Below are 19,552 nucleotides of genomic sequence, written 5' to 3' on the forward strand. Positions count from 1 at the left end.
AGGTAATAGTCAATTTAGACGGAACATTTAAAATATGACTACTGAGAATAAAGTAATATGAGTTCCAAAGGAGTTAAAATCTTCGCTTAAGTGCCTTTTGAATAGCTTAAAATGAAGTAATCTTCAAGAAAGCAGCATTAGACAAGCAATTTGTACAGTATATTGCAGAGAGAACCATCAGGTATCAGCTGTCACATAGTTGTCATCGTTCAACATCACTATTTATTTCTAACACAAGCGTATAGTGCATATAGTGCTAGCTGCTTCTATCAGAGCGGCTTCGACTTTAACATGGAAGTCAGGTAATGCAATTTCAAGTAGGGGTAAATATAGATCAGGAAGGTCTCAAAATTCTAAGTGTCAGCAGGATCTCTTGCTGATAATATTGTCAGGTTCAGCAAAATAGAACAGAATAGAACCAAGGCTGATCAATTTGAAAGTTCAGCGAAACTTTATTCTCTTGTTCTTCAAAACTGGAATTGTTCCCTTTCCGTTTGTTGCCATTCAGTTTAGCTCATTTTAGATAAAAGCAGATTATAATCAAATGTGCTAATTGAATTTTTATTTTTAATCAGTGGTTTAACAAGGACAGAACTGGAAGGCGGAATCGTAAGTAATTGTGCCTACGAGGTGCTGATGAATTCGGTAGACGGCGAACCGATAAAATACGCAAATGTTGGCGATCAGCTAGTCCACAAATGGAGCTGTGAATCAGGTGTGTGAAATTACTGGCACCTCGCATACCACGAAACTGTTTCTGAGATGCTATTCTTACTATTCCTGATGTCTAGCCGAATTGCCACAAGAAAAAATTTGATCTAAGCAACATTTGTTATTCCAAAAAGATTTATTAAATGAACGTTAGGATTTATTCGTTTTTGTTTTTGTTTAATGAAACCTAGAGATCTAGTTTCGTTTCCATTTTCGTTCAAGTGGTTTTATAAATTTCATTTTCTTTTTTTTAAATTTATTCCTTTCTTTTGCACTTCAAATCTCAACTTAACTGAGTTCAATTGGTGAACTTGGATTCATTTTTAATCCACCTTCTGCAAAAACACTTTATGCTATTTTATTCAGTCAAAATTTTTTCCCATTAAATTCAGGAGAAACAGTTTTTACGCTATAATTTTATCGTCATTCGGAAATTGAGAAAGTTATAATTTCCAGAAGAGTACGGTATGCTTATTCATTCATGCTTCGTTCATAAATCTGATGGTGCCAGTTTCCAATTTGTTGATAATCAGGGGTAAGATTGATTTATTCGGGAAAAGAGCCTAATCATGCCTTACAGATCCATGTTTGAACTTTGAAATTTAACCAACATGTTTTATTCCTTATTCAGTGGAAGTTAACATATATGAAAAATTTTTTGATGTTGGCTTTTGCTAAGATGAAAATAACTTACTTATTAACAGCTTCATGAATCGTACTTTTACATTTAGTCAATAAATAGTCCACAGAAAAAAAAGATTCATTTAAGCATATTTTTCTACTTCAGCTTTATCTATAGTACTCATAATTATGAATGTTTTCTTTATAAAAATTTTCAGAAATGTTATAACTTGTCAAATTAGTCCCTGGCTATGTGGTCAGTGATGATGTTCAATTACTTAAAAATATTTCCAGCTGTGTCATTGACCACACATTAATGGAACCATTGATTTATAATGATGATCTCACGGTAGCACATTCGGTGGTGCCAGCGTTCAAATTTGCCGATCAGCTTACCATTCGTTTTCAGTGCAAAGTGACATCATGCAATAAAGCGCAAAATGGCTGTGAAGGCATTTCGGTATTTGATTTTAGTTCTCAAAAAGCTGATTTTAGCATTTTTCTTGTCACTATCAATCCTTCTAACCTTAATTTTAGTGATACTGCTTTTCCAGTCACGTGGCATACAAATTTTCCAAATACAATACTTATTGTAACCTTTTGTTCAGGAAAACATTTATATCTAATTTCGGAAAAAAGACAGTGCTATCGTCATTTGCACAAAAAATGCAGCTGCTGAATGATTCATAAATGCAAAATAAAAGTTTTGTGAGGCAATCATTGAATAAATATTAAACTTATTTTTATTTCTTTTCAGCCACCCAATTGCGAAATTGTTTCAACTTCGACTTCGACTACTGAACATTCTAAAGCAGTTCCTGATAAATCAACTTCGATGACTAAATCTCCTGAAGTAGATTCTAATGGATCGGAAGGTATGGAATGGGATAAGATGATCTTGGCTATTGTACTAAGCAACACAGCTGCATCGAACCTATAGATCAGATTATTTTACTTTATTCACTGACAGATGATTTGTTTTGGTACTATGAATGGCAAATAGTTCTAGACCAGGCTGATATTAGAAATCACATTGGAAGTAAGACTCACAGAACTTTTAGATTTTTCACTTAGTTGACAAGGAAAAAGCAAAGGGATTTTTAGAAAACGACTTTGGAAGAGACACTACTGAGTTCTTATTTCTTCTCAAAGTTTTTGTCAGTTATTGCATCCGTTGTAGACAATACCGATCCCGGTAATAGCCAAGATGTTCGTGATGCCGTTGAACTATCTACAGTATTAGAAATGGAACGTATGAATTACAGACGAAAACGATTCTTGAGTGAATCCGAACTAAAAATGAATCCTCTTTCTCTTTCTCAGAAGTTTCGTACTGAAGCGAATTCCACCAATGCCAATCGTTTCACATTAGATGTTATTACTGATCAGGTTTTGAAATTTTCATGTTAAGTTGAATTCATTTCATTGGCTTAATGAGTAACTTGTTTGTTGGGTGACTAAAGGTTGGGTGGTGGGTAAAATCGTACAGAGTAGAAGCACAGTTTAACATGGCTCCAAAAAAAAATCAAAAACTTCGATCAATCCAGCAAAATTAAACTTATTCATTTTATGTCATAAAACATAATGGTGACGCAATAATCAAAATTCAAGAAATGTTTTCAGCTGGTGATTTTCGAGCGAAACGAGAAGAATCAAATAGGATCACCCGAAGTGTCACGCGTATCATGCGAGGTACTACGAAATGGGATTTTTTTGCAAACTGTAGTCTTCATTCTTCTAACAGGTTTCCTTCTAACTATCATTTTCACTCAGCAACTTTGTTACAATAAACGCATTATCAAATGTGGTCTTGTTCCGAAAGGAATGTTGAGAGTGGTAAATTTGAAAGGGGTCCTGTAGTCTAGAATCGGATTCGAAAATGCTCTGAAATACCTCAGAGTCCGCATTACTTCTACGTTCTGCTATGAATCTTTTCAATATTGTTTTAAAATCTGTTTAATAAACGTTCATCTTTTAATCTGACACTTGTTTATCCGGTTCAGTTTTCCGTTTCAGTTCACTTGCTTTAAATTTCCTTTTTTAAATCAACATTTTTACCAGTCTTTATCTAAAAATTTTTTATTTCTTCCTTACAACGACTTCTCTTCCCAGTAATGTTCATTTTAGATATATCACTAACAAATAATCACTAATGTATTTCAATAAATCAGAATAACAAATATAATCTTTTCGGCTTTATGCATAACAACTACTTACTCTTCTTGTATGTATTATCAAACTTCACTACAAAGGTCATTTGATTTCACAATTTTGCGGTTTCGTCAGAAAAGCTCGGGAACGTATAACCTACCGTTATGCTCTTTTTTTTCTTTTTTTCATAATGCATCAACCAATAAAAGTGGACAAAGAGAATAAATTTGAAAAAATTTATTATTTAACTTCATCTCAATTGGGAAGTTCCAATATCGTAACTGTAGTAGTGCGATATCTTGCAACTGATAAATATTAAACATGAAATTTGTCAACCTTTTATTTTTGCGCCATGAGTTTTAATTTAAATTCACTATTTCATCTTTGCGTCAGTTAAAATTGGAAAAAAATTAAAAATCTCATCATCAGTGAGGAGAAACAAACATTAGTCTTTTTATGTATCCTTACAATTAGTTTATGTTTGGGCACTGATGCTTGGGACAGTTATCCTGATGTTCCTGATGCTTCCTGAATCATCATTGCTACTTATTTTAGTTTATTGTGGAGGAGTTAAAAAATTAAGTGTGGAGATCAGTTTGATAAAATTATAATTAGCATACTGTCATATGTCGAATCTAACACATGAGTTTGAGACACTGAGACATATTCAATGATGAATATGAATAACAATCATGAAGAAGAAACTGTCAGTCTAAAATTCCACTTTTTAAATAACAATTTGGAATATGCAATTCTTACATCCTTACAGTTTTCCTTACAGTCCAAATTCCTTTAAAAGAAGTCTAAAGTAGAGGACAGAGAAAATATCAGATCCTCATTCATCCCAGCAAAAGTGACTACAACCTCATCCTGTAACAAACACATAACAAAAATGAATGTAAATAAGAACGAATGAAGTAGGGAAGAAATAAAAGATAGGTGAAGAATGAATGGCAAGGAATGAGCTGCATGCATTGCACGACAGGAAAAGATGAATGCACGCTCAGGCTTGTGCTGTAAAATACTAATTAGGAATGTTTCATTGCAAGGCAAAAAATGTATTAGTAACAACGTGAAAATGTGTTGTAAACCAAATAAAAACCATAAATGGACAAAGTAAGAAACAAATAAGTGCAGCAATAGGACTATTCCTCACCATTTCATAGCTTAGTTAGAGTGGCAATTTCAACTATAATTAATAATTTGCTAATAGGCAATCAACAATCAGTCCTTATAATTAGTTTGAAAATATTCATTCATCAGATATTCACTTTTACGAAGTTAATAGCAAAGCAATGCTAACGGGTAAAATGAGACAACAAGGACACATCATTGTAATAAGGCATTTTGAAATTCGGAATTCGATCAACGGATTCAGGAATCCATTCACAATTATGTATTCGGATCAATCAATTCACTCCATAAATGCACCATGATAGCCAGTGGAAAAAAGCACCACACAAGATCCGGAAGCCAGAAAATGAAGACTCGCTTCCATATGCCAGCTGATTCAGCCAAATAATTAACTGATCCTGAAATATGGATGAGGATGGGGAAGAATGCACCGTGGTGAACTAAAATTTGCAAGTCAAATATGTGGAACAGATTGTTCAGTGCTTTTCCAATCTTTTTATGATCGAAAGGCTTAAGAAGACAAAAATTCGTTTTTAACTCACTTAGAGATAGAAAGAGACCTTTCAAATTTTTTCCTACCGACCAATTTTAATGTCAGAGTGATATTGCTCACGTCATACCGGTCGGTCATATTTCTATGTTTCACCTACTTTTTCTAGCTTAACCTAACTATTCAACCAAGTATCGGATGCCACAGGCCTTTAAAGATTATGTCGCAGAACTGAGGGGATTCTTGACATAAGCTTTGATAATCAACATTGATTACTGCGAGGGATATTTGCGTTTCAAGAATTATCAAAACAAAGCAAAAGTTTCGGGTACCCTTCTCTTCCTTTGATGAGTTAATTCAAGTCATTTGTTATTATTAAACAAAATTTCTTTTTGACTTTCAATTCTTGAATCTTTCGATTTATTTCGACCACTTCATTTCTTTTCAATTATTTACACTTTTATCAGTCTTTTATCGGTCAGTATTTCCAGCGATATAAGTCTCCAATACATACATTCGCTGCTGATTAAAAATCCTTTAATGTCAAACTTCCTTCGGTAATAACTAAACTCTTGATAGTAGAACTATTCAACCTCAAACACATAATGGTTGCAGCGAAAGTTGAATGAAAAGTGGTGACATTTTAAATTATTTCTTATTTATTTGGTACTTCTATAAATGAGTCCAGTTATTAACCTGAGTGGTTTGATAGCTTCCTCAGAATGGCTAAGCTATCATCTCAGTATTTCAATCAGCCTATCCATTAAAAGATATAAATTTCCCCCAAAAGATATCAATGAACAATGAATGTATCAAAATTTTTGATTTTAACTAACAAACGTATTTTTCTCTCTCTCTCTTAAGTATAAAAAAGGATTTAATCTGAAAGTGAAAATTTGAGTGATACAATAAAATCTTTGGCAGTTTTTCTCGATCGATATATATCCTGTGACTGATCTATGAGTAGGAATTTTTCCATAGTAATCGAAATTTAACATAGAAAAGGATTGCTGCCTCTCAAATTATCGCCGTTGGAACTTTCATCGAACGAAATCAAAAAAACTTTTATCAGCGAGTTCAGTGACAGATTAAGTGATAAACAAGTGACAGTTATGGTTTGACAACAATTTGTCTTCCATTCCTCTGGCTGACCATTCAGTAGGGTGATAAAGCAGAACCCCTTTCTAAATTAGCTCAAAATTTTATATTTGATTTTTTTTTTGCTCCGAAAGTGCTATAAATGAGCTTTGTACGAAAATTTGAAGTTCAGGATTAAGTATTGAAAATGAAATAATGCAAAATATTGCACCAAATAAAATCACTTATGCATTTTTCGTTGGTTATCGGAAAGATGTTGAATTGCGAAATGTAATGAGTATAGTCTATCATATTACATAAATTTATCTCCCGCTTTATTGAAGATAATATAAAAAAAGCCATTTATTTGAACGTGCTGAGGATTTGCTCCGGAAATAAATGGGATTTCAAGAAATGTTTGTCGATTGAGGAAACGAAGAAATGACAGCTTTGTGAAAGGAATGGAAATGAAGGGACAAAAATTCTGTAAAATATCATTTTATTTCTGAGATAGCTAATTGATGAGATTAAAATTAATTGGATGGTTGCTTTGAAGTGTGAAAAATAAAGTGAAAACAATTAATTAAATTGTTAAAATTATATTTGGAAACAATTGTAAATATGGATCTGAAATGGTTATAATCTCTTTTTCTGTTCTTTGATATTTGTATTGCAGGGTTATACGTGTAGCATGCATGATTCGATAGCCTTAATTTAAGCAAAAGTTTGAAAGCATGCTCGAACCTTTTCTCAAACCTAATAATCAGTGAATCATCTTCGTTGCTTAAAATTCATTTTGTGCAATTAATAATAGATAACGATAGAGAAGCATGTGAATTGTCCTCCTGGTTAGCTCGAAAAGTTAAAAGGAAAAAAAAAGGAAAACAAACCTTTTGGTGGCGCGACAAACATTGTCATATAAAGAAGAGTTTTCCAGAAGACGAATGCACTTGTCAGGAAAGCAGTTAACTTGGCATGACGGGGATAATATCGACACTGGAAAATAAAACTTCCTTATTTCGAATTTAAAAAATAAAACTTCTTTATTTCGAATTTTATTTGCTTTTGTTTATTAAATATGTATTCGAAACAATTTTTTGAACTTTACAACTTGCAATTTCTCAGAAATTTTAACTCTGAGAATTAGTTATGAAGAGTTCTTCAACTGGCCAGAAGTACTAACTGGCCAGAAGTAGTATTTCCAAGTGTTTCTGGAAATAATCTTCTAAAAAGGCCCTCTAGAAAGACTCGTCGCAGACTGGACCATGGACAACATCCATCATAAAAATTATCGATAAAAGCGTTAAAGATTAAGAACTGAATTAGTAAAAAGGTCGCCAATAAGAGAGAGAGAGAGAGATTCAAAATCATAAAGGTGAACTTTAACGACATTGAATTCGTCTTCTGCAAATTTCTACTGTAATTAAATTATGGTTTCATAGAATAAGGTGTATTGATGAATTGTAAAACAAGTTGATGTTTTTTGATAAATCAAGTTCTACAATTTGTCTGTTTAAAGTAAATTAAAAACTTTCAATAAATTCGAAATTCTTCCAATTTCGCTCATCGTGAGCATCCGTGTTCGCTAAAATGTTAATTTGGATATGAGAAAAAGATCAGTAAACTCTTCCGAATTCATTTCTATTTTTCTGGAACTTCGTGCAAATGTAAATCCAACAAAAACAAATAAAAGTGAAAAATATTGAGAATGAAAAAACTGTGATTTAAAGCTTATAATTTTTCCAAAATTTTTCCAACTTATGAAGGAGAATTTAAATAAAGATTATTGTTATTCAGTTGATTTCAATAATTTTGCTTCCTACTTTTGTTAAACTTGGCTCAAGCCAATAGGTCATCTTGGAATGTTCGGTTGGAAAGAACTGATTACTCATTATGTTACCTCAGGAGCCAACCATTGAGTGGTTTGATCAGACTAGCTGAAGATTTTTAGCATGTTTTGTAAGGAATCTGACATTATATCTAAAACAGCTCAACTTCTAAGTAAGTAAGGCTTACCAGACAAAGTGCAACAATATTCAAGATTATCTCGATAATCATTAGGCGTCCAGTAGCCATTGTAACAATATCATTGGTTGTAGCATATCTCAGATCAACGTCACTATAGATATTCCCTGCAGTGACAAATTAAATTTAAAATTATAATTTCATAACTTTTTTTCTCATTTTACATCAATTTCCTATTTATATTCATCCAGCATGATAATTTTTTAAATTATCATGCTGGATAATGGGCACCAGTGGAACCATCCCTATTAATGTTCGATGTAAGACAAAATTTCTGCATAGCGCAGATGCATTCCTGTATCTCTCTCCAACATCTTTTCGGTTTCGATTTCAACACTTGTAATTAGAAAAGTGAAGCTTCAGGAGGAGGCATTACCCTTTCTCATAGTTTTTTAAGTTCAACTCAACCACCACACCGCCCTATTTCATCGTCATGACAGTGCAAAAAGCGGAAAGTTCAACGAAATTTCCAATTTCCTAATTTTCTCATAGAATCAATAAATTGTAGACATCATGGTCAATTTATCCGAGTAAAAATGGAATTAAAGATTTAAGTATCAGCAATGTTGTTTCATAGAAAAATATAACCTTCCAGAAGGACTTGAATCACGAGATCAATCGATATTCAAACCACCTTCTTTCAGATATATACGTAAGGCGGTTGTTTTACATATTGATTATTTTATGGAATGTATATATTGCAGTGAGTTTTCAGAAATTCATTTTCAATCTCTAATTTGTTCAGAAGAGACTAGTCGGTTCTTCTGTTTTATAAATTGTATATACGTGTAAATAGAGAAGAAACTAACATAATTCATAGAAAATTCCCAGTGTATTGCCCCGTAAGGTATATGGACGAAGCATGGTATAAACAACATCCAAGGCACAGATCACTGTTGAAATCTTAAGCCAATTTCGGATCCATCGTGATAATGATAAATTACGTCGATTGTACTGATCGTTTTGCATATTATCTTAATAATTCAAGTATTTCCAGAGAATTAAATATACGTAAAATTTGCCCAAAATATTATGAACGTGACCAGAATAGACAGGTAGAGACTATGTTGTCCACCTGGAAAACTTATAGTTAATATCAAAGTGATTTCTGGTATCCATTAATTCAAAGATTTACAAATGATGCCGCAAAGTTTAAATCTTGCTGGAATTTTATAGGTAAGTGATTAGAGAGAAACGAAAGACAAAGAATGGAATTTCAATTTCGATTTCAAATTTTAGTTGACGGATCAAAAAAAAATTAGGGAGGAAAGGAAAAACAAAATCAATAGAAAAGTGATCAATCAATCAAATTGGCTGTTATATTCTGGCCTTTTTCCCACCATATGAAAGAATTATTCAGGGTTGAATCATTTTTTATAGCAGAAATATATAGAAGATCCAAGGGAGGTTGAGATAAAGATAACTTTGAGAAGAAGAGAAAAATAACAAGTGACCCTAAAACTTTTAAATCCTTGTTTAAAATTTCTGTAGCTTGTTAAGAGGTCATCCTGGCTCAAATTCATGTAAGAAATGTGAGATTATCTTTTGCGTGCGTTTAAAGTCACATCAAACTGCTTGATCAACCATCCTGTTTTTAATGACAAGTAATTTTAATGACAAGATTTGATGTAAGGATTAATCTAGGTGGATTGACATTGCAGCCCAGTCCAATCATGGTACATAAGCATATAAATCATATTATATAAACGAATACAATCACTTATTTCTCATGAAAGACAGCTTTCAGAGAATTCAATTAATTTCAAAAAATATCAAACCAATTGGACATGATAAAATATTCCTTCGCGACATTGCGGGAATAGCATTGGTTCGATGGATGATAGAGGTGCAAAATGAGGTCAAGTGACAATTCTCGCAGCATCTTCGACTACATCGTCGAATTTTAACACAATTATTGGCAACGGAAATTTCATCCGTTCCGCGATTTGACATATGAAAGCGGGAAAAACCAAAGAGAGAGAAAGAAAGGGAGAGAGATTGTAGCAGACGGAAATATTGCAATGTTTGATTGAAAGGAAATGTCGCGAAAATCGAGAAATAAAATGATGTGTAGTGAAAAGGATGATAATTTGAGAGGTGATAATTTGTAATAAGCAGCATAAGAGTTGGAAATTAAGATCAGGTCATCAGATCAGAAAGTTAAGATTATATCTTTTTCCTCAGAAATTAGTCTGTTATTATAAGAAAAGAGATCGAGAGAGTCTATGTTTCATTATCAGCTCCTCGCAACACACCAATTTTTTTTAATGAAATCAGTTTTATTTATCGATATTCTCCATTAAACCTCAAAAATGACATTGGCGGCCATTGACTGCCATTGAAAAGTAAACCATTTCAGTTAATCAATGAATTAGGAATGAATGTTTCGTGCGAGTAGAAAAATATGACTAATTTCAATCTATTTCCTCTTCATTTTCTTTTTGTTCCTTTTTAAATTAAAGGGAAGAACAACAAATTGAAAGTAAATTAATTTGCTTTAGCTAAAATTTCAATTTCAATAATGATAACGAATGGAATATCTGCAAAAGCAAGAATGATCGAATCCTTAAATGAATTAAGGTATAAATAGGGACAACATTTTTCACAAGGGTATATACTGTGAATACAAAAGTTTAAATAAATGACAGATACCAATCTAAACAGTGACTTGTGGCATTGAAAATCTGACAGTAAATCTTGTTCTAATTTTTTAATTTCCATTTTTGTAATAGAAAGTCGCAAAAGCTGAAATCAAGTAATTTATGCGAATTTTTGCTTGCGTTGTCGCTCTAGCGAATACTTTTTCTAAATTATTTCATTTTGAATTTTAATTGAAAGCCTGAAAGTAAGCGAGAAATGCTAAATGATATGCAATTCACAATAAATCTAAGTTAAGCAAAAACGAAACAAAAAGCGCATTAGTAAACAATAGAAATTGGAAAAATTGACCTTGAATTTAAAAAATTTTTAATCTTGGTAATCATTCCTGCATCTTATAGTTTAGGAATCAGGAACACTAACTGAATAATTTCATCAGTGTTCAAATTTCACCCTATGTTTAAATTGAATAAATACAGATAAGCAGTACAAAGAATTTCATTTCACAAAAGAAAAAAGTATAAAGCTTCATCTATTCGTATTCCAATTCAACCAAATTTTGTCGCAGTTCATCTATCATATGCTGTCCGTAATTGCTTGCGCACCTATTCCGGGTCCAGTGATTTTTGCAAAATGCTTTCTTGCAACCTGCAAGAAGAAATTCATAATTTTCATTCGAATCCGGTTAGATTTTTCAACTCAATTCACTATTTTATTGCAGTTCATCAATGCAAACTTTCGCTAATGATTTCCGATGTAAAATTTCGCAAGAAGTTTTGTTCTTAAAGAAAAGGCGAAAACCAAAGCTTAGGCTTGAAAAGCTTTGAAGCAAATTGCAGTACAATTGTCGATCATACATACCTTCTATTCCGTGACTATTTGGTGAAAAAAAAGAAATTAAAGAATTTCACTTCAGAAGCGAGTAACTAATTTTCAGAAAAAACCTAGTCAAGATCAACTCAAGACGGAATTGTAAATTTGAAAAGAATTAACTGCAAATGAGCCATTAATTGAATAATTAATGTATGAATGATTCCTTTGCTAAGTAGGGAAGCAAATTATTTGTAGTTAATTATTATGAATACTACTGGAAACAGAAATATTCAATATTATTTAACCTCCACAGTATGCAGAATCCGTAATTCTCTTACACATCTCACAAGCCATCCGTCTGTACAGCGTTACGGATCGGTTCATCTTGAACATATGACCGTTCATCGACTCAATTTCTTTGAGTTGGGTAATATTTAAGTTTGCTGTTACTATTGAACCATGTAACTGCAAAAATAATGAAAAAAAGAACTTTTTAAAAGAATTTTTTAAATTTTAGGTTTCTGTTTTCTGAAAAATTCTTGGAAAAATATAAGTAATTCTAAATAAATTTTTACTTTCAAATATGAAAATATTCGGGCGAGTCTACATAATGGAACTTTAAATGATGAGATACTTCGGTAAAAGGTTGCAGTAAAAACAGTCGTTGATAATGAAATATTATCAAGGACGATGAAATTTATTAAAAAAGGTAAAATTTTTTTATTTCACTTATTTTAGAACTTGAAAAGACTGCCATAAAATTGCTTAAGTGGCTGAAGTGCGAGCTGAACAATTATTCGTTTAATGATTTGATTCAAAACTTTTGATAATTATTGTCAAATTATTGAAAAAGAAGGAATAACTAACTTGAGGTGGTAGTAATCTGCTTAGCTTTAAACGCGCTAAATCATTTTTGGCTTCAGAAGCGATCCGGGTGATCAGTTTGACCATTACTTCTTTACACAGATGATATTCATTGCTTACAATCAATAATGTTACCACTTGATCTGGTTTTAATGCACTAAAAGTATTGTTTACTTCTTTCAAATCGTTTCACGTTTTCATCAAATTAGCAACAGAACCAGGTGTAATTAACCTTCCATCAATGGGACTTAATTGCTTTGGCATAGTCTCTGCTTCGCTATCAATACGAAAGGTAAATTTTCGTCTATTATCCAATATAAACTAAGGAATAATGCCAAATAGAATAGAAAATGATAAAAAGTGATAACTAAGAAAAAAATGGAGTCCTTAGTATCATTCATCACTTTTCATGGAATAGTAATCGAAAGCTGTCTATGGATGCGATACGACATTGAAACTGAAATTTCTTATTTTCCCAGACTAAGTTTTTTCTCCAAAACTATTCCTATCTTAAAAGAGCTCAAAAAATTTAATTATTCGTCATTTTCAAAAAACAAATGAGTTAAAATGAAGAAACGATGAGGGTTAAAAAAGGGTATGCTACGAATATACTCACCTAATGACAATTTATTGCTGATTTTTGAAACATAATATAATAAATGATTACTTTGGCTGAAAATTTCACGGAAAAATGCAATAGTTTTTTTTCTAAAAAAAATAGCTAATTCAATTTAGACTTCGATTTAACGTCATTAAAATCATTATAAAGCTATGTAATTAAAGTAGATACTATGATTAGCTATTTTTTTTTGATTTTAACTCTTTTATTCTTTTTATTTTATGACTTAAACAGATATCATTGGGAAATAATGGCAGGTTTAATAATATGAAGTCTTGTGTGACGAAAAGAACTACGATTGTTTATCTTAACACCACTTTTATTTACTTCTGAAGGAAACTGTCATATATCTCGGTTACGGAATTGAAATTCAATGATCGATGAAAGATGCTTTTTCATACTTACTTTTAATACTTCTGTCTCTCTCTTGACTTGTTGAACTTTAGTTTGGATCATTACAACATAATCAGTAAAACAGAATTAACCTGCTGCACAACCAACATATTCCCAGAAAAACTGGCAAGCCAAAATTTAACTTTTACTTTTATTTTCTGAGATTCCCGACAATTAAGCATTTATCAGCTATTTATATGGAATATTAGTTCTAGGTGCTCAGTACAGAAAGTAATGCTACGAAAAAAAAAAAACTAGCTACAGTACAGGAAGTACTGCTTCAGTTCAGTACTGCTACAAATACATTGTGTTCACTAAATAAATTTTTTCATAAGAGGGATGGGAATGTAAAAATTGAAGTCAATCATTGAAACTTACTCCAAATTGCATTTACTGGAAATGAATTCTTCACAAGCTTCAATCAACGAGCTTACTTGATATTTCCTCGATAAGCGAAGAACTGTCGCAAAATTGCTTTCTAAAATACCACACGGACCAAATTTGTCTCAAATGACTCTGTTGTTAACTTTTTTTAATAATGTATGTTTAACTTTACTCACTAATTTTTGTCCTTCTGGTGAGAAAACTAAATGTTTGAAGAGAAGAAGCCCATGTGTTAGAGTTAATGGCAATTTGCAAAGCTAAAATCAGATCAGGTCGTTAGAACAGATACTGTCACTGATTGCAGAAAACGACGAGTGGTATCGTTATTGAATGTAAATATCGTCCGATGTTTTACCGGAGAAGAAGAAATAGTGAGAGGAAATAGAAATGATATGTGGGAAAATGATATCTATGCATTTTGACTTTGTAACAAAAATAAATCTTAGGGCCTTAACTTGAGAAGGAAATTTGAGTCAATGGAAAATGCTCGTTAAAGATATTATTACAAAAGTTAGACTAAGTGAAAGGGCTTTCGAAATATAATTAAAGGTATAAGCTGAAGTAAAAACGAAAAAATTCAAATTAGTTTTGTAAAGATGTTGTTATTAGACGCATCTTCTTGATTGAAAATTCTTTTTCAAGGCAACAAATTTGGATTTCGTTCTCTCATCGTTAAAATAAATTATTTTATCATTTTAGTAGAGTAAACTTCTCTTTGAGATTTCGTGATCAATGATTTATTTATGGACATTTAATGATGACTTTGCAAAATCATTTATTTAGCTTCTGCTTCTAAGAGGGAGATTGAACTTTTGACATTTTCTGTTTTCTAATTCTCTTAAAGAAATAACTCAAATTTTGACAGAAAAAGAGAAAACTGATGAGAAAACTTACCATCTATAAGATTAGCATCGTTACAACAATTTAAAAATGTAGCGATATCTTCGCTGCTTTCGTCTACAATTTCTCTTAAAGGCTGGTCATCACTATCAGCTGTATTAGATGAGTTACTGTCTGGACAGACCATAATTCCAGCAAATATAGGCGAAAGTTTGGCAATAATTGTCGATTCAATTGTGAATAGACGATCTTTGACAAGTAATCGCAAGGGACGTTCGATATTAGAAGTGGATGTTTGCGCTTGCTGTGGAGGAGGATCCATTGTCATCCCCACTACTGAGATCATTACTGAAACGACATAAGTTACGACACAAATGTTACAGTAAAGTTCCGTCAAGCGATCATATTCATGAGAAAGACAAAGAATTTCTCCCTTACTAAGCAAAACAAAACAGTACATCTATTTGTTTGCTCTGGAACCATATCATTTCAATTTTACATTCCATCTTGACATGATAACTTTTTTAACGATCGGTAATTCTTATGATAGTTATGTAATCCTTTAAGCCATCTCAATCAATCAACAAGAAATTTTTCTCTACGCAACACTCCTGATAGAAAGCATGACAATAGTTGGAATCAATAATGAAATTTGTTTGCTTTTATTCGGAATCGGTTTAAAAAATAAGTTAAAGAAACTCAATAATTACTGCATTCAAATTAGTCTAGAAGCAAAGAGATACATCTAAGAGTACCTCTAAGATGAAAATTTGGACAGGGAGTGTTTCAATATGAGATTTGGTGAGAAGCAAAAACAATTTCAACTTATCACATCGTTTCCAGCAATTACAATTTCTAATGAAATGTTTCATTTATTATCTTCAGGAAAGAGAAAAGTATTATAAGTAACTTTGAGAAAGTAGCAATAACACAATGCTGCAATTAACATCACTTTAGAGATAAATAAGATAACACAAAGTATTGTTGTCGTTGTTGCATTATTTGTGCACATATCGATGGAAATTCATCATTTCCCGATACATGAATGCAGAGGGAAAGATCATCGCAATCATCCCAATGAAATCACATTTTCTTCTTTTATCAACAAGAATAAATTGTAATTCTGGCCCTTTTGCTTCAACTTGGCTGCAAGTTGAAGAGAATCAAAAGTAGTGAAGAGAGGTTTTGTTTTTTGAAGAGTTTTTAAAAACAAAGAATTCGTCCTATCAAATACCAATACTTTTGTGTTTCGCAGTTTGCTCCAGAAAATATAAATTCATTTCAGTTTGTTAACCTGACTCTCTCTCTCCCTTACCCTTCTCTGAAATAAATTTATCTTAAGCTTCATTTGGCTTACACCTTGAAAATTTTGTTAACAAATATTTGAAAGCTAGCCGATACGGAAAAAATTGTAAAATAAATAAAATTCAAATTGTATAGATGAAATTTCTGAATGGATCTGTGCAAATATAATTGGCTTACAAATGAATAATTCGAGAAGAAAAAAATTTTTCCTGTCAACTAATTACAACTAGCAAAGAAATTTCAATTCGTTCCTTATCTAACATCACAGTTCTGAATTTTAGCAAGTTTTAATGCTAAGTTTGATTCCCCCTGATAATTTTATTATTTTTGATAATACTCCTTCTTCATAGTTTTCTTGCTAAATAATGCTTTTTTGACAGTTTTAAATAAAAGGGACAGTTTTAAATACGGGATAGCTGGTTGAAATAAAGCTTTGCAAATCTCATTAAGTGTATAATCGGTAGGTTTCAAGCTAATTGATATGTAACATCTTAAACACAATAACAATTAAATCCATGGAACTTATTAATAAACAGTTTGTTTATCAATAAACAAACAAATATATTAATAAACAATAAACAACTTATTAATAAACAAACTTATTAATAAACAAACTTATTAATAAACAAACAAACTTATTAATAAACAAGCAAATGTATAAAATTACGACTTTTGTGCTCATAGCAAATGAATGCATCAAATTAGACAATAACTGTCACTGACCCAATTTTAGGAGTGCTGTAAAAGATTTACTTCATATTAATGTTTGGAAAAAAAAGAAGTCTGATTTCATTTTCTGATCTTGATTGATAATGACGTTTTCATCTGAATTATTTCAATGTGAAGAGCACGTTCTTTTTTTCTCTTACAGTGCGCTGAGAATATATAAGTCCAGAAAATGTTGTCAGCGATTAGGTATTTATTAATGCAATTAAAATACTTCCACAAAAGTAGAATTATTATTCAAAACTGCTACTTTACAAAAAAAGAAATTACCTGCCATTTTCTACAGCAAAATAAATGACCATAAAAATTATAAATTCAGTGATGATTAAATTACCTTTAATTATATCAAAACAATAAGACAGCAGTTTCTACAAATAAGTGATTTATTTTACTTATCATCCATTGTCTCTATCGAAGAACCACTTGTTTGTTGAATAGATACAGTTCAAATCAAAAAGCATTCGGTGCTGGGAGTATCTTTTCTTCCAACAGAAATGGATGTTCTTCAAAAAAAAGAACCTTTCAATAACAATAACAACAACGACAGGATCGATGAATTTTAATAAAGAACATTGTGTATGATGAGGAATATCGTATCATACTATAAGAAAATTAATATCCAACAGAAAATATTTCAGATAGCTTTCGAAAATAGGCGAAACATTATTTAAAATGTGTTTCCAATAGAATTTAACTGAAGGAAGAAGTTCACAGAGATAAACTTTACTCTTGCAATTCTAATATACAAAATTACGTCTTTCATAGTGGAAGTCCTATTACTCCCAACGACAAAATTTCATCAATTAGCGATTAAAATTTGAAGGAAACTACGGAATGCTGAAGATCTTACAAACAATCATTTGCTTAATATTTGCATAATCTAAACTAATGGAAGTACTTACTTACTTACTTACTTACTAGTTGACTAAATCGTGTTGTGATAGAATTGTTGCACTTGAAATCATGCTGCAGTGTCCAACGAAAGTCTCACTCTCAATCAATCTAAGCAACGAGTAAAAATAAAGGCATCAAAGAAGAGCTTCTTTCCTCTCTAGCATCTTATCTCAGTATTCTCGCTTGGAAATTGCTAAATATTATTGAAAATTTGTTGAACAGAGCTGCTGTGCCTAATGATAAGGCATCTGACCTGTACTTCATCGTCGGGCCTTTACAAACAGCGCTTGAAAGTTCGCATGTCCTATAAGTTTCTTAGAATAAATTATAATTTTATTTAATTCTAATCCTATTTAATTAAATTTATTCCGTTTTTTGAGCATTTATGCTATTCTTCGAAAATTAATTACTTCGACAATCACAAATTTAAAATGAAAAAGCAATAAGAGAAAAAAAAGAGTAAATCAAGAGGCAACAGTAAAAGAGGAACTCCACAACATTTAGAGTTCCGTTTTTCATCAAATTATCTTTTCTGGTGTACGATTCATAATTTTTTATCGTTTTCCCTACTCTTGGTTCTTGATTTACTCATATAAATAGAAGATGACGGATTTTTAAAACAATAATGATATCACGAATAATGTGATTTCTGAGACTGACAAAGAAACCTACCCGGAATATGTTTCTTTGTCAGTTAATGATCGTCGCAAATGAAACATTGAAAGCTGGACAGATAGGCAAACAGAAAAGAAGACTTCTATTATAATTTAAATTCCAAAAAGTTCGAAGAGGCGACAGGGACAATCACTATGATTATGAAGTAGTTGAAGTGAAATTTTGAGAAGTAAGTCCCACTTTGATGTTTTCCTTTTCAGGAAATAATCACAGATTTTACCGCACTTCCCACAATCGTTCATTCTCTTCGAATGATTGAAAATTATGCGGAAGAAGTTCCAATACTTGCTTCAGCAAACGAAAAATGCAATACTTCTTTCATGGATAGGTCTGTTGTGAAAAATTTGGTTTTCTTATTTCGTAACGAATAAAACTCGACTTCCTTTTTAGACGATTTGAAGATTGGATAACTGATTACACTAGGTGTGAGAAAACATTTTATACAGTTCCTTTTTTTCGCATAATGTGATAAATCATTTATCTAGGAAATACTTTATACAACAAATACCTTAATTGTTTTAACATACTATAATTTTCTTTGGTTTTTCCACATTAACAATTTCGTTTTCACAACAATGTCCGTTACAGATTTTTCTGGCACGTATCAAATCCCATTCCGCTTAAAGCTAGAAAAAATAACTGACGGTGTAATTTCATCGTTTAGTGGCAGTTTAAAAGTGATTAGTTTGGTATCGATATTAATTTAAAAAGAAATGAAATATTATAAAGACAGACCTATTTTAAAATGTAGATTAATCTGAAGAGATACACATATCTCTTAGTTCTAAATCGATATTATATGTTTCTATTGTGGCTTGAATGAGGTTTGTGGTAACATGGGAAGCAATTAATCTTATAAATAAAGCAAATTCAAAATCATTATTTAACCTCATCGATGAATATATACTTTGGCATTTGTCGTCGTAATGAATGGAAAACGAGCGATAGAATCTTGGAATGGATGAAATGCACCTTTTTGATATCACTTTTTTTCCTCTATTGGCTTGTTCACATTGCAGAAAAATAAATTCTTCTGTCTCACTTCGAGACATATTGAGAGTTTCAAATAAATTAGAATGTATTTGAAATTTCATATCGCATATGTTTGAATTCCACTTTACCCAAAAATGTTACTCTTTATTATTATTCATGAATGATGATCAAGAAAGAAATCGTTTGCAGGATCGTTTAGCCTGATTAATTCTGGTGACCAGCTTGAATTTTAGACATAA

The 19,552-nt window shown here is 31.6% G+C and overlaps 4 protein-coding genes across 4 annotated transcripts; 2 read left to right on the plus strand and 2 right to left on the minus strand.

Moving 5' to 3' along the window:
- Positions 1-636: 636 nt before the first annotated feature.
- On the plus strand, positions 637-2,272 carry LOAG_16584 (hypothetical protein; the record flags this gene model as incomplete). The annotated part of the gene is made up of 4 exons (XM_003141263.2): positions 637-715; positions 1,168-1,246; positions 1,627-1,792; positions 2,090-2,272. 4 exons carry the CDS (start codon positions 637-639, stop codon positions 2,270-2,272), a joined length of 507 nt encoding a protein of 168 aa, XP_003141311.2.
- Positions 2,273-2,577: 305 nt separating this feature from the next.
- LOAG_16585 (hypothetical protein) lies at positions 2,578-3,192 on the plus strand (the record flags this gene model as incomplete). The annotated part of the gene is made up of 2 exons (XM_020449236.1): positions 2,578-2,721; positions 2,956-3,192. The coding sequence occupies 2 exons, from the start codon at positions 2,578-2,580 to the stop codon at positions 3,190-3,192; spliced, it is 381 nt and encodes a 126-aa protein (XP_020307251.1).
- Positions 3,193-8,164: 4,972 nt separating this feature from the next.
- LOAG_05727 (hypothetical protein) lies at positions 8,165-9,178 on the minus strand (the record flags this gene model as incomplete). Its single annotated transcript, XM_003141264.1, has 2 exons — positions 8,165-8,316; positions 9,019-9,178. The coding sequence occupies 2 exons, from the start codon at positions 9,176-9,178 to the stop codon at positions 8,165-8,167; spliced, it is 312 nt and encodes a 103-aa protein (XP_003141312.1).
- Positions 9,179-11,257: 2,079 nt separating this feature from the next.
- Positions 11,258-15,066, minus strand: LOAG_05728 (hypothetical protein; the record flags this gene model as incomplete). Its single annotated transcript, XM_003141265.2, has 5 exons — positions 11,258-11,455; positions 11,926-12,085; positions 12,488-12,641; positions 13,875-13,974; positions 14,775-15,066. The coding sequence occupies 5 exons, from the start codon at positions 15,064-15,066 to the stop codon at positions 11,340-11,342; spliced, it is 822 nt and encodes a 273-aa protein (XP_003141313.2). The 3' UTR covers positions 11,258-11,339.
- Between the last annotated feature and the right edge of the window lie 4,486 nt (positions 15,067-19,552).

The sequence above is a fragment of the Loa loa genome, assembly GCF_000183805.2.
Source record: "Loa loa unplaced genomic scaffold supercont3.9, whole genome shotgun sequence".
Taxonomy (NCBI): Eukaryota; Metazoa; Nematoda; class Chromadorea; order Rhabditida; family Onchocercidae; genus Loa; species Loa loa.